At 46.0% G+C, this 14,321-nt stretch overlaps 1 protein-coding gene across 1 annotated transcript in view; it reads right to left on the bottom strand.

Annotated features, from left to right (window-relative positions):
- Positions 1-14,321, bottom strand: part of neurod1 (neuronal differentiation 1) — a 38,550-nt gene that overhangs the window by 2,790 nt on the left and 21,439 nt on the right. Inside the window, exon 2 of the mRNA XM_056579312.1 lies at positions 10,878-11,107. Within this exon, the coding sequence (XP_056435287.1) occupies positions 10,878-11,107 (230 nt within the window). The remainder of the gene's footprint in view (positions 1-10,877; positions 11,108-14,321) is intronic.

Below are 14,321 nucleotides of genomic sequence, written 5' to 3'. Positions count from 1 at the left end.
TATGACGTAGGGTCTAAACTCGCAAGAGGCGGGATAATTGTGGCTGCTGTCACTGTAGTTTCTTTTGGTTTGACCACAGACAAAATGGAGGCAGAACGGGCAGAACGCATCGCGATGATCTTAAATGTTGCTAGAATGATGCAACATATATTTTGATGAAACAATGTTGAACAGACGGCTATTACAGAGCCACCCATGGTAGAAGGCTTACCAGAAGCCACAGATATATGAAGTAACACCACAATAATATCTTTCTATTATTATTTTGCATTCATTTAGCAATTTGCACATGACATGTTATATGAGTTAATGTGTTAGCTAAACTTTACAGAGGGCCTGGATAGAGGACAGCAGCTCAAGTCAGTCTCTATGTTGACCATTGCATCCACAAAATCCGAAGCATCGATCGATGAATGTTTGGAGCATGAGTTAGAGACAAATAGAAGAAACAACAAAGATGAAAAGCGTCGGGAACGACTGCATTACCGGAGAAAGATATAACAAACACTGGGCAAATGTAGTTCATTTCTGTGTTTAATTGAGAAAACAGGGAGTGGAAGGACGGGACCCTAATCCCTATAATGTTCAGCTAACTGTTGTCAATAATAACAATTCAAAAAAAACATTTTCTATATACGCGTGCAGCTGTGAACTCATGTATTGTAATCTATTGTATGATGTATACATTTCTCCCATAAAGACTCGATCACTGATAAGTATGAACAGGATTTATTTAAATAACGACATGGGAATATTTGCATGGTAAATCTTTGGCATGAGCCCCGTCACTGATCCAGGGTGACGTGCGGACTCGGCGTATCCTGCCAGGACTAGCAGGGGCGGAGCCTTCCCCTGGACAAGTAGACTGAGGCCGACCTGGTGGTGGTGGGGTGGATGGAGGTGCGTCGAACGAAGACCTGAGCAGCAAAGACATATGTTAGACTACTCTTTATAGAGCAGGTGTAGGCAGGTGATTGGTAGCTGGTGATTGGTGATTGGCGGCCAGCCGCGTGTGATTTGAGTCCTCCTGGTAGAACTACCAGCAAGCTTACATTTCTCCCATAAAGACTCGATCACTGATAAGTATGAACAGGATTTATTTAAATAACGACATGGGAATATTTTGCATGGTAAATCTTTGGCATGAGCCCCGTCACTGATCCAGGGTGACGTGCGGACTCGGCGTATCCTGCCAGGACTAGCAGGGGCGGAGCCTTCCCCAAAAGAGAGGACGTAGGCCTACGCCGGAAATAGGTGATAACTCGGCATGTCCTGCCGGGACTGGCAGGGGCGGAGCCGACCCCAAAAATAGAATAGCGAAAGGAGGTAATGAGACCATACATACCCGCGTAGAAGAAGTGGACAAGGATCTATACTGCTTCTGGAAGATAAAAGGCATACCCAATATACGACATATTAAGAGTCAATCATACATACCGTAAAACGATAAGCTTAAAACCGTCAGCGAGATCGATGAATCACGTAAAAGCAGTTGACTTGAAATACCTCAGCGAGATCAATTAAAATTTAGAGCACTCTGCAGCTGTTACGCAGCGAGCCACGAGTGCTTTCGTGCTGTACCAACTGCCGTGGTCGATTCACTCTCCGGGGTCGCTGCGTGACCCTGAGTGCTTTCGCGTTGAACCACCGATGTGGTCAACGAACTCACGAGTGCCCTTGATGTGCCACCGACGTGGTCACGCACTCACCGGTGTTGTTGCAGCAAGTATTGTGAACTTTCATGTTGAACACCGACGTGGTCAACGAAATCACGAGTGCCCTTGATGTGCCACCGACGTGGTCACGCACTCACCGGTGTTGCTGCAGCAAATATTGTGTACTTCCGTGTTGAACACCGACGTGTTCAATGAACTCCGAGTGCCCTGCACTTGAGTGTTTATATGCCACCGACGTGGTAATTAAATTTGCATGTGCCCGAGTTGTGCCCACCGACGTGGTCAACGCACTACCAGGGTTGCTGCAGCGAACGTGGAGTTCTGAGTTGTACCGCACCGACGTGCGCAACGAACTCACGAGTGCTTGGGTTGTTCCCACCGACGTGGGCAACGCACTCACCGGGGTTGCTGCAACAAACTAGAGTTCTGAGTTGTACCGCACCGACGTGCGCAACGAACTCACGAGTGCTTGAGTTGTTCCCACCGACGTGAGCAACGCACTCACCGGGGTTACTGCAGTCAAACCATGAGTATTAGATAACGTGCCACCGACGTGGTCATACTCACGAGTGCCCGAGTTGTTACCACCGACGTGGTCAACGCACTCACCGGGGTTGCCGCTGCAACCTTGAGTTTTATTTTCCTATGTACGCCACCGACGTGACAGCGAACTCAAGAGTGTTTTCTAGATGATCCACCGACGTGGTCACACTCGCCGGGGTTGCTGCAGGTTAACCTGAGTTATGAAACCGAATTTTGCTTTATGAATTTAGTACCCGATAACCACCACCGCCGGTAGTTGCAATAGTGTTGCTTTTGGCAATGAAAATTATGACTAAGTCGTCATCAACAAACCTTTATCGCGTGAGAAAAACGAGACTGGACGCAACGTGGATGCTGGGCATGTGACAATAGCAGTGATTAAATGCATAGTACAATATAGTTGGCGAATAAAACAAGACTAAAAAGTGTTTTACGAAAATAAGACCGCTAAAATGTCTCTTCATTTTCGTTGACCTAAACTAGGCGATAAAGACTTATAACGTTATTTTGTTCGACTGGAACTTCAACTGTTCCAGACATAACATCAATTTTCAACCATTTACCTTATTAAACAAAACTACGCACTTGTAACTTCGATAATATCTAAATGGAATTACGATAACACTGGAAAGAGTATGAATGTAACTAAAACTAATAAAAACTAAAATGACAGCTTGACACAAGACTAGACCAACACTAGAAAGGAAACAGGCCACCAAAAACAGCTATGGTTGCAAACGTGTGAAACCTGTCTTAACCGACGTTAGAGAGCATCGTGTGCGCTTGAAGAAAGAACCTTGAATTCTACCGGATGTAGGACGTCGAGTTGTGTTGTACCGCACAGACGTGTGCAACGAACTCACGACTAGTGCCTGAGTTGTGCCCCAGTTGTGCGTTGACGTGGTCAACGCACTCACCGGGGTTACTGCAGTCAACCATGAGTAATAGATAACGTGCCGCCGACGTGGTCATAGTCACGAGTGCCCGAGTTGTTACCGCTGCGCTTTGGTCAACGCACTCACCGGGGTCGCCGCTGCGAACCTTGAGTTTTATTTTTTCCATGATATGCCACCAACGTGACACCGAACTCAAAGAGTGTTTTCTAGATGATCCACCGACGTGGTCGAACTTGCCGGGGTTGCTGCAGGTTAACCTTAAGTTATATAGCCGATTTTGCTTTATGAGTTTAGTACCTGATAACCACCACCACCAGTAGTTGCAAATAGTGTTGCTTTTGACACCGAAAATTATGACTAAATGTCGTCATCAACAAACCTTTATCGCGTGAGGAAAACAATGCTGGTCATATGACAATACTATAATTAAATGCGTAGTGCAATGTTGTTGGCGAATACGAACGAGACTGAAAGTGTTTTTACAAAATAAGACTGCTAAAATGTCTTCATTTCCGTTGACCTAAACTAGGCGATAAACTGTAATAACGTTTTGTCCAAACGGAACTTCAACTGTTTAAGACATAACATCAATTTTCGACCGTTTACCTTATTTAACAAATCTACGCACTTGTATCTTTGATGATACCTAAACGGAATTTCAATATGTTGCATATTCTTGAAGAAAGTTGTCCAATCCCGGGATGCTTTTAACTGACTTCATTTATTATAAAGTCGGCGTGTTTCGGTATGGTAACTGAAGCTTAACGGAGGGAATTGTATCTAACGCGTGAGAGAGGAAAATACCGTGATCTACTTCAAGCCCCCGGGCATAGGCCCGGGGTGGCTCTCTGCCGTCTACCTATTGATCTCTGGCCTCTCGAGTTCGAAACCACCCGCTAGAGAGGACGTCAAGTGGGCGTGGCCTAGTGGGCGTGGCCGGGGTGACGTAAAGGCTTCGGCTCCTTCTATAGTGGAGCAGCCTTCAATAAGGTTTTGCTCCCCTTGTGGCTATGTGAGGGAAATGCAGCTTCTTAAAATACTTATCACATATCACAAGAAAGAGTATGAACGTGTCTAAACTAATTAAAACAAAAGTGACACCTTGACACAAAGACTAAGACTAGAATGGAAACAGGCCGCCAAAAACAGCTGTAGTAGCAAACGTGATAAACCTGCCTTAACCGACGTTAGAGCATCGTGTGCGCTTGAAGGAAGAACCATGAATTCGACCGGATGTAGGATTCGTAAGCTGTGGAAGACCGCCTTCCCAGCCGTTTGATAGACACGACCGGCAACCCTTGTTCAGCTTTTTAGATGAAAAATGCCTTGCAGAGAAGGTGACATCAGCGAAAGTTAGGCCCCGTGTAGGGGAAAAAGTCTGAGTAGGAGACATGTACGCATTTGCGCATAAACCCAAGAACGCATAAACCCGAGAACGCATAAACCCGTAAAACGCATGAACCCGTAGAACGCATGAACCCGTAGAACACATGAACCCGTAGAACACATGAACCCGTAGAACACATGAACCCGTAGAACACATGAACCCGTAGAACACAAGAACCCGTAGAACACAAGAACCCGTAGAACACATGAACCGTAGAACACATGAACCCGTAGAACACATGAACCCGTAGAACGCTGTGAGAAACACTGACTCGAGTAATATGTTAAAATAAGGATGAAAACTCCCAGAAAGAGCACACTAATCTATTCAAAATATCGAGTGAGTTGGAGTGGCCAACACACATAAATAATTGTAATACACCAAAATTGTTAATTGACATACATGGCTAAACAAGCAAATGAAAAATTAAATACCCCGTGTAGGGGAAAAAGTCTGAGTAAGAGACGTGTACGCATGAACGCATGAACCCGGGAACGCATGAACCCGTAGAACTGTGAGAAAACACCGTCTCGAGTAATATGTTAAAATAAGGATGAAATCTCCCAGCTCTGAGAGAGCACACTAATCTTTTTGAGATATCGAGTGCGTTGGAGTGGCCTACACGCGTAAATAATTGTAATAGGCCTACACCAACATTGTTAACTGTCATACGTAGCTAAACGAGCAAATGAAAAATTAAATACCAACGCGACTGAAACTATTAACAATAAGACTATAAATAATAATATAAAATGATACCATAATGTACCCGTTCTTTGTCTTTGGATCTTTTGAATAAATTGAACGATATGTGAATCGCATTGCGAGCAGAGGAACGTGAGAGTTAGTGAGCAGCAGCTGAACCAATCTAAAAGGCCCTTCGTCAATAAAAACCTTTTAATAATAATCAGTTACCACAGTGCCTAAAACCCATCAACTTCATTCATATTAAAGTGAAGGGAAAAACCTCAGACACAAGGAGTTAACCGAACAGTGCACGGTATAAAGATAATTATGAACCTTTGATTGCGGACGTAGAGTTCTGTGTTGTACCACACCGACGTGTGCAACGAACTCAACGAATTCAACCGGATGTAAAATCCGTATGCTGTGGAAGACCACCTTCCCAGCCGTTTTGACGCTGCTTTGTTATCGCAAAACATGGTTATACGTTAACGCCGCCATGCTTTGCCCCACAGAACGCTAGCTGCTACGATAGCGTAAAGCTCGAACAGCGCAGACGACTCTGACCCGAGGGCGAACATACCAGCTTCGACTGGCCATCCCTCAGCAAACCATTGCCCTTGGAATAAACCCCCTAACCCAACCGAGGGAGCCGCAACCTGAAGCTGGACTGTAGAGCTGTGAGAGAAAATACGCTGCGGGGGCTAACGCGGGGACTGCAGTAGCCATGGTAGCAGGGCACGTGCCAGGTGCGTAGCCTGTGAAGGCGGAGCAAGCCGAGCCTGATGGTTGCTGGAAGTAGAAAGGCGCCGTGGCGACCGACGACAGCGGGTTGGGGGCCTGGACCCGTCCGGGAGTTCCGCATGGCGTTTCGACGGCGTCCATCCTGGCGCCAATGCTTTGCACCAACTCGGCGAGGGTTTGTAGAACCAGGCGGATGTCCGTGTTGGGAACTTGTTGGTGGTGTTGTTGAGGATACCGGGGACCGAAAAAACGGCTTTCTGCGCTCGCTTGCCGGGACCAGAAGTAGTAGGCCGACCAGCACGAATCCGAAGTTATAACCTCTTGGTGTGTATTAACCGACGTAGCAACTAAGCGACGCGATAATCAGAAGCACAGTAAAGCACCAATATGCGTCGAACGAAGACCTGAGCAGCAAAGACATATGTTAGACTACTCTTTATAGAGCAGGTGTAGGCAGGTGATTGGTAGCTGGTGATTGGTGATTGGCGGCCAGCCGCGTGTGATTTGAGTCCTCCTGGTAGAACTACCAGCAAGCTTACATGTATGATACGACCTATCTTTAGCATTCACCGCAAATGACTCAAAAATATTTTTCAACCATCCAGCGAAGGCAAAAGGCAAAAGGCAACAGGCTGATTATCATTTAGAGGGGAACTCAATGACATGCAGAAGCGTCATCGAAACGCTCACTCAAGTGGTGTGAGAAATACTGACTTTCTACTCCTCATTCACATATAAGGTCATTGACATTTCCTATGGAGAAAAGGGTACAAATGTCAGGATGTTGTTCACACATACAGCCCATCAGGAGAATATCAGGACTTACACGTGTGTCTGAAAGCAGCTAGTGTGTGAGCATTTGATTATATTATAAAATTAGTCAATTTATGAGAAGGGTCCAGCTGCAGGCTTGGGTGTTTCCTTCATGACACAAGAACGCCCATTAGGCGTTCCTGGTTGTGTTTCATCGACCAATCACAAACTGTTTTGAAAGGCATACTGGGTTTCGCAAGGCACACTGCGAAGCATAGTCTCAAGGCATACTATGCTCTTCGTAGCCAGAGAGCCTGTTGGAGACCCTCTCCGTAGCCCATCCAATATTTTTTTCTATTATCTATCTATCTCTAACAAAATCATTTCCGGAATCACTTCTCCGGTTTGACTTTGCATCTTATTTACTTTGTACATTGTTTACTTTGCACATTAAAGAACAATAAAACACAAAACTTTGGAAGTTTATTAACAACACTATTTACATGGTTTGTAGTCAACATATAATATCGATCGGTCAGCGAATTGCATTGCTTATCCGACATCCCGACGGATGTTGACCGCGATTGTCTCCCGCCGGAGCCCCTTTGCCAGCTGCGGTGGTGCCTCGGCAGTTGGCAGACAATCGCGGCCAACAATCCCTTTCTCCTCCATGTCGCAGTTCATGTACTTCAGGGAATCAAAGCCAAAGTTTGTTTCCCCCAATTACTTCTCAACCATGGCTGAGATAACCTTCCACTTCCGCATCAATCTGAATCAATTGTCTCCTGCAGGAGCCCCGCTGCCCACTGCCGAGGCACCATCGCCTCGGCAGCAGGCAGCACCGAGGCACCACTGCCCCGTGGCGGTGGTGCATTGCGGCAGTGGTGTCTCGGCAGCAGGCAGCGGGGCTCCGGCGTGAGACAATCTGTTTCTCCTCCATGTCGCATTTCATGTACTTCAGGGAGTCAAAGCCAAAGTTCCTTTCCCCCAATTCCTTCCTCACCATGGCTGAGATAACCCCCACTACAAGTATATCGATCATTAGCTTTTACTGTTATTCAGGGATGAAAGTGCGTTGACATTTAACAAATGGATGGCAACTACTATTGGTTAGTTGCTGAAAAAAGTTGCTGAAAGTTCTATTCATTTACAGAAGCACCTTAGTGAAATAAACAGCTGTTTAACAACAGCTAAGGCAGCAACCTATGGAAGAGGATTAGAGCCACACATGAGAAAAAAAGAAAATAGATTTTTGAGAATATCTTATCATATATATATTTTTTATATGATCAAATAAACAACCTACCAGGAATTGCTGCACAAGGAGGTGTGTAATAGATACAAATAAATACAGTTTTGCAAAAAGTGTAGTCTATAGACATAATGACTCAGCTGGGAGTGTGTGTCGAAGGCGGGGCTGTTATCTCGATCTTGCCGTTGTCTTGCAACGTCTGCGTCCATACGCGTGTGTGTGTGGTGTGTGTCTGTACATGCATGTTTATGCGTGCATGTGTGCATGTGCGTGAGATGTGTGTTTATGCGGTGTGTATTTGTGCCTGCGTGCGTGCGGTGTGTGCGTGCGTGCTGTGTGTGTGTGTGAGCTGCGGGATGCTTGGCACATGCGCACTTGACCAAGTGTGGAGGAGTAACTTGTTAGGATAGTAAGATGTGTTGTTGGTTCACCTTTACAGAGGGCCTGGGGGGTATACCACGAACCTCGCTGAACATACCCAGGCTTTCTTGGGAAAACCTGGCTCGACAGAGCCGCAACTCGCAATCAGAGTTAAATGGTACCACAACGCTCACTTTAGATTCAATTAGTTGAACCAGGTTTTCCGCTTTAGGTTCAATGCGCGTTCACATAAAAGGGGCGTTTCTGGTGTCATTTGACTCACCCTTATTCAAAATAAATCGTGCGAGAGTGGTGTATTTCATCCAAGGCGAGCAGTGTATCATTATGAACTCCTGCGAGGAATTCAAAGTACAAATCACAGCCAAGGGGAACACGGTTGCCCATAATATGGCTAGGGTGGCGTGCTGGCAAAAAATAGCTGACCGTGTTAATTCGTAAGTGAAAAGATTCTGCATATTGTCTAAAATATATTATGCATCATCATCCCTTTTACCCCCATATATGTGGGGCCCCATGTTTGCTCCTACGAACATGGGGCCAAGTCAAAAATAAATATAAAAATATTATTCAATGTGTTAAGTTGTAAGCATCCATTTGAATAATTTCAGGTGAATTTAGCCTATGATTTGGTTTTCCGAATATGGAGGTGATTTTTCTTAACAATTCTCACAGCTATAATATGAATTTGTAGAATAAATTATGCCTAGGCCTAATTGTGTCACTGACATAGCGGTTATATAAGGGATAATGGACAACACGTCACTTGACTATAGGTTAATGTACGTTGAACGTGCGGGGCCACCTTCGAACTTGAAACACAGACACACTGCGCAACACTAGCCGCGTTTACATGGCGCATCTGATCCGCATAGATTTCTATGCGGAATAGATCTGTTCCTAAAATGTGATCCCCTACTGTATACATGGCAGTAACAAAAGTGTCCGTTATGACTCCTGACACATCTCTGGACCGGTGGCGACATAATGGACGTCTTATCACTATTTGGCATTGTGAATTTGATTTTAAGGAAAGCACAGCAGGAGAGAGCTTTTCTCAGCTACATCCGATCTTTATATTTACCCCCACCTCCGCCGCAAACAAGAGGAATTTGAATGCGAGTCCGCAGCCAAGACTGGTGGGAGAGAGTGGTCTCTCTAAGTTAAGAAGTATTTTAACGTTCAGCCTGCAAAAGTAGTAGTAGCCTACTCATTTACAGTTATCTCGGACGCGCGCGGGCACTACGATACGCGAACACGTCTTTAATAAACACCCATGTCCCGTCGCTTAGCAACTGGACACGCTTACCGGACTACTTACGAACAAAGACGTGAATCAGGCAATAAATCCAATTTCCTTGACAGCAGTCAAGTTCGGTGTGCATAAAAGTACCAACGGAGCCCAGTGGACCAATTGCGAACTACTGCAGCTGCTCTAAGTTAAACCCCAATCTGTTTGTAATAAGTGTATACATGTCGATTAAAACGGACTACACCACCTCTTCTATTCGGCATAGAATTCTATGCCGAACAGATAATTGTATTCCGAAGGAGGCGTATATATGATCATTTTCTATTCCGCATAGAAATCTATGCGGATCAGATGTGTCCATGTAAAGGCGGCTAGTAAGTGCACGGCTTCTTTGTGTAGCATTGACTACATACGGTCCAACAAGGAAGATCAAATAAAGAATACCCTCTGATGAGAATCTGTATCTCTCATAAAGAATATCGTCAGACAATGCCAAGGGATCGGTTCTGTCCCGAAAAACCCTCTGTCTCCGGAGAGACGGCTGTACGATAAGTGCGCCGGGGTCCACGGGAACACCCACAAATGGTGACGCCATTATCGGAGGAGGGGCTAGGAAGCTGCGCACGCCGATATAAGTAGCCGATCTCCGGGTAGACTAATGGTGCGTTTTAATATCCATCCGTCTCAGAGGTCCGAGGACGAAGCACAAACACGCCCGTTTACCTCGGACGGCGAACTCGCCATCTCGGTTGAACTCAGTGGTGACCGAGCAAAATTCCGAGACAGAATTCAAGATGGCTGCGCCTGGTGTGACTTGAAGTATGAACTGTTTTCATTGTGCTTGGACCACTTTGGTGGTTTAATGGCAATTTCAATCACTCGTATTACTGCAATACCTTACTGCGTCCGTATCTCTGCCAATGGCCTATAGCCTACTTATTTTGGAGCGCTTGGTGCTCTGCCAATGCTACTGCGACAACAGCTTTCCGGGTGGCGTCCATGTTTTTCTCCAACGACCGAGCAAAATAATAAAACGCTTGAAGTGTGGGCGTGGCGTCAGATCCGAGATCCGAGTCGGTTCGCAGAGAATACTCGAACGCAGCATGAGCTGAAAAGCTGCTCCCGACCAGGTTTGGTTGCGAGCGTAAGTCACCATGGTGATACAGCAACGCTTAAAGAGATCGACTTTCGTGGTACAGCTAACCCAGGCTTTCAGCTCAACATACCTTGCTAACCCTCTAATCGAGCTTCGTAGTACAGGCCCCTGGTCTGTCTCTATCTATATTATTTTATTAATGTGTTGTTGGTTCACCTTTACAGAGGGCCTGGACGAAGGAGAGCAGGTCGGGGGCCTTGCCCGAGTGCAGGACCTCGCTCAGGGCCCAGATGTAGTTCTTGGCCAGGCGCAGGGTCTCGATCTTGGACAACTTCTGTGTCTTGGAATAGCACGGCACCACGCGCCGCAGCCCCTCCAGAGCGTCATTCAGCCCATGCATCCGGTTCCTCTCCCGGGCGTTGGCCTTCATCCGACGCATCTTGAATCTTTGAATGGACACCACCTCAGTGTTAAACCAGTGCTTACTTTAAACATGTTATTATTAACAACCTCTGTGTTAAAACAGAGCTTACTTTAAGCAAGTTATTATTAACCAGCTCAGTGTAAAACAAGAGCTTACCTTAAACATGTTATTATTAACCACCTCAATGTTGAACCATAGCCTACTTTAAAGGTCCCCTGGTATGCTACTTTATGAATGCTTTTATATAGCTGTTAGTGGGCCCCTAATAAAGTACTTGAAGACGTTCAAGACATTCGGCCTCGGTACAAAATTACTGCCACTACGACAGGGCTCTACGCTAACTTTTTTTTTCAGGAGCACTCGTGCCCCTAAGTTAAAAAATGTAGGAGCACAGGAAAAAAAATGGGGGCACAATAGGTTTTTGTTTAGAACATTTATTAGCGTGCAGAAATTGCACACACCAACAGAACCCACTTAATAAAGCAAAATTAAGACAAATAAATAGACAAGATTACATTCAGGCTACACAAAACAGCACCAATTTCGGCTTCCACCGTACCAGGGTTATTGGGCTGGGTGTGATTTATATAGAAATCGGGCAGCGAGAATGCCTAGTGGACTCGATGTGTTTCACCACAGCATCGCGTTTCAGATTAGGGTTCCCCGTTATAAACAGAGAGGAGCCTGCCATTGCCGATAGGGCTCCCTTACAAAATGTACAGAACATTTTCATGTTCTTAGCATCATAAACTAGCCACCCGAAATCCTTCAACCAGTCAGGGGTTGAATTTGTAGACTTTATCGTCTACCATAACAGCATTAACTTTCTCCACGCAGTCTATTCATAATATTGTAATGACCACGGAAGAGGCAGTGAATGAAGTATTGATTAGACAGCGATTTAGATACCTAATAAACCGTTGGAACACACAAGACTGGTAACCATAGCAACGTAGGTAAACAAACCCTGCTAAACCCGGGGAGCGCTACGGCTATCCGGAGGAGCACAGAGCTTTTGACCGTGATATTGTATATACAATACAATAAAATTATATAATATACTATTCTATATAGAGCTCGGGGAGTCGCAAACGGCAGCAATCACTTTCTCCTCCATGCTGCGGTTCACCCCGGACTGCACTGCAGGGAACGGTTGGCCGGTTGAAAACTGATTGGCTGTTACGTAACGCACGTCAGTGGCCACGCTGTTGAACGCTGATTGGCTGTCATCACGCGAATGTCGCGGCAAAGTTTAAATATTTCAATCCACCTGAAATCCACGTGAACGCGCTCGCCCGTGCCGGGCAAAAGTGTCGCGCTGCAAATGGAATCGCTGCTTTGTATGGAATCGTTTCGCCCCTTCGCGTTTGGTGTGAACGCACAGTATAGTGCGCTGTGGAGAAGTCACTCGCACGCGTGCTCCTGTTTTGTTTTTCTCGTTCGCACGCCGAAATATTCACTCGCAAATGCGAGTGAAATGGGCGCACTGTAGAGCCCTGCACTACGAGCAAGTCCCACAATGAGATTTCGACAAACGTGCCGCTTTTTAGAGGTAGATCAAGGTGGTAGATGGGGGTGTGGCCCTGAGCAGCTTGCGGCCACGGTACCATGCGCTCGTGTTTACAGTGGATGTATCTCAATAGCGAGGCGCACACAGCTTTTGGCCGTGTTCTGTAAATATTCTAGACACTCCGGTTGCTCTGTCAGCAGTCCTGGAGCTCTATATCTAAATAATATCATATCATGCATAGATATCTATATCATATAATAAATATTACCAAGGCCAAAAGCTGTGTGCTCCTCCAGGTGATATTATGAATCTCAAACAACTGTGTTGGGTTCTCCCACGTCTCTGGTTCTTCCCCTTCCACATCAATCTGAAGTAGACTGAACCGCGACATGGAGGAGAAAGGGATTGTTACCCGCGATTATTGACCATGATGTCTCCCACGGGAGCCTCGCTGCCCGCTGCCGAGGAACTACCGCCTCGGCAGCGGGCAGCACCGAGCGCTCCCAGCGGTGGTGCCTCTGCAGCGGGCAACGGGCAGCGGGCAGCGGGGCTCGGGCGGGAGACAACCGTGGGCAACAATCCCTTTCTGCTCCATGACGTGGTTCACGTACTTTAGGGAGACAAAGCCAAAGTTCCTTTCCCCAAATTCCTTCTCAACCATGGCTGAGATAACCCCCACTACGAGTCTCGTTGGGGAAATAGAACGGTTATCCAAATAAAGAAATGTACTTGCGTTACAGTGTTTGTATTCACACCACACACACACACACACATGAGGCGCTCACACTTTCTTAGCTCATTGTCTCATTGGCGGGCCAAATTCTCTAGGCGGTCAAGGCAGAGAAATGGGAGGTAATTTGGCCCCTTATGACGACATGTGGGGCCAAATTCGAAATTGGAGCTGAGCTTTCATTTTTGGGGCGGATCAGGATACCTAGTGCTCGTTTTACACCTAACGCCATTTCTAGCTACTGGGGCAGGCTAGGGAACTCACATTAATATTAGAAAACCTCATAAAGTGACATTTTCATGCAATGGAAACCTCAAACCTTTCAATATCAACCACCTTATTATAGTATTGAATTTGTATTTTTTAATTAACCTAAGCGAGTAATTTTTTATAAAGCACGCGTGCATTAGTAAATCGCACGCGTGCTAAAGTAAGTTGCGCGCATGCTTTTTTCCTGAGGTGCACCAAGTCAACAAACTAATAACAATGCCATATGACGTAGGTATACATGTTTAACGTCAGCTGAGTAAGAAAAATCTAAATCCGAGCCAGGGGGAGTATTCGTGCCCACCCTCAATATGTGCGTGAAACAGCTAGTTTACACTCAAACTTTACTTCTGTAATAGTGTCAGACAATGCATTGAGCGGTGCTGAAGTGCAGAATTCACGCCTCCAGGCTGTTAGCCACAGCCACACACAAAGCTGTTTACAGCAGTTGCTGGTGGTGTTCGGTTAGCCCCTCGACTCAAGAAGATGTTCCCGGTGCGAAACGAAGATTCCCAAAGAAGACGACGTGAAGAATGAGTGGTTACAATTCACTTTGACCACATTCTCCGCAGTACAGCCACAGCCTTGCTTTGTGTTCGCCTCATACTGTATAACTGAGAACCGGGCACCGTATGATGCAGTGACTTCGCCACGGTCAGTCCTATTGACAGGCAGTTCCAACTTTGTTGGCCCAACCTGTAGGATCCAACCTGTAAGTATGCTTTATTA

Source organism: Gadus chalcogrammus, chromosome 20 (assembly GCF_026213295.1).
Source record: "Gadus chalcogrammus isolate NIFS_2021 chromosome 20, NIFS_Gcha_1.0, whole genome shotgun sequence".
NCBI lineage: Eukaryota > Metazoa > Chordata > Actinopteri > Gadiformes > Gadidae > Gadus > Gadus chalcogrammus.
The sequence above is the reverse complement of the archived record's forward strand: the minus strand, read 5'-3'. Positions and strand labels throughout refer to the sequence as shown.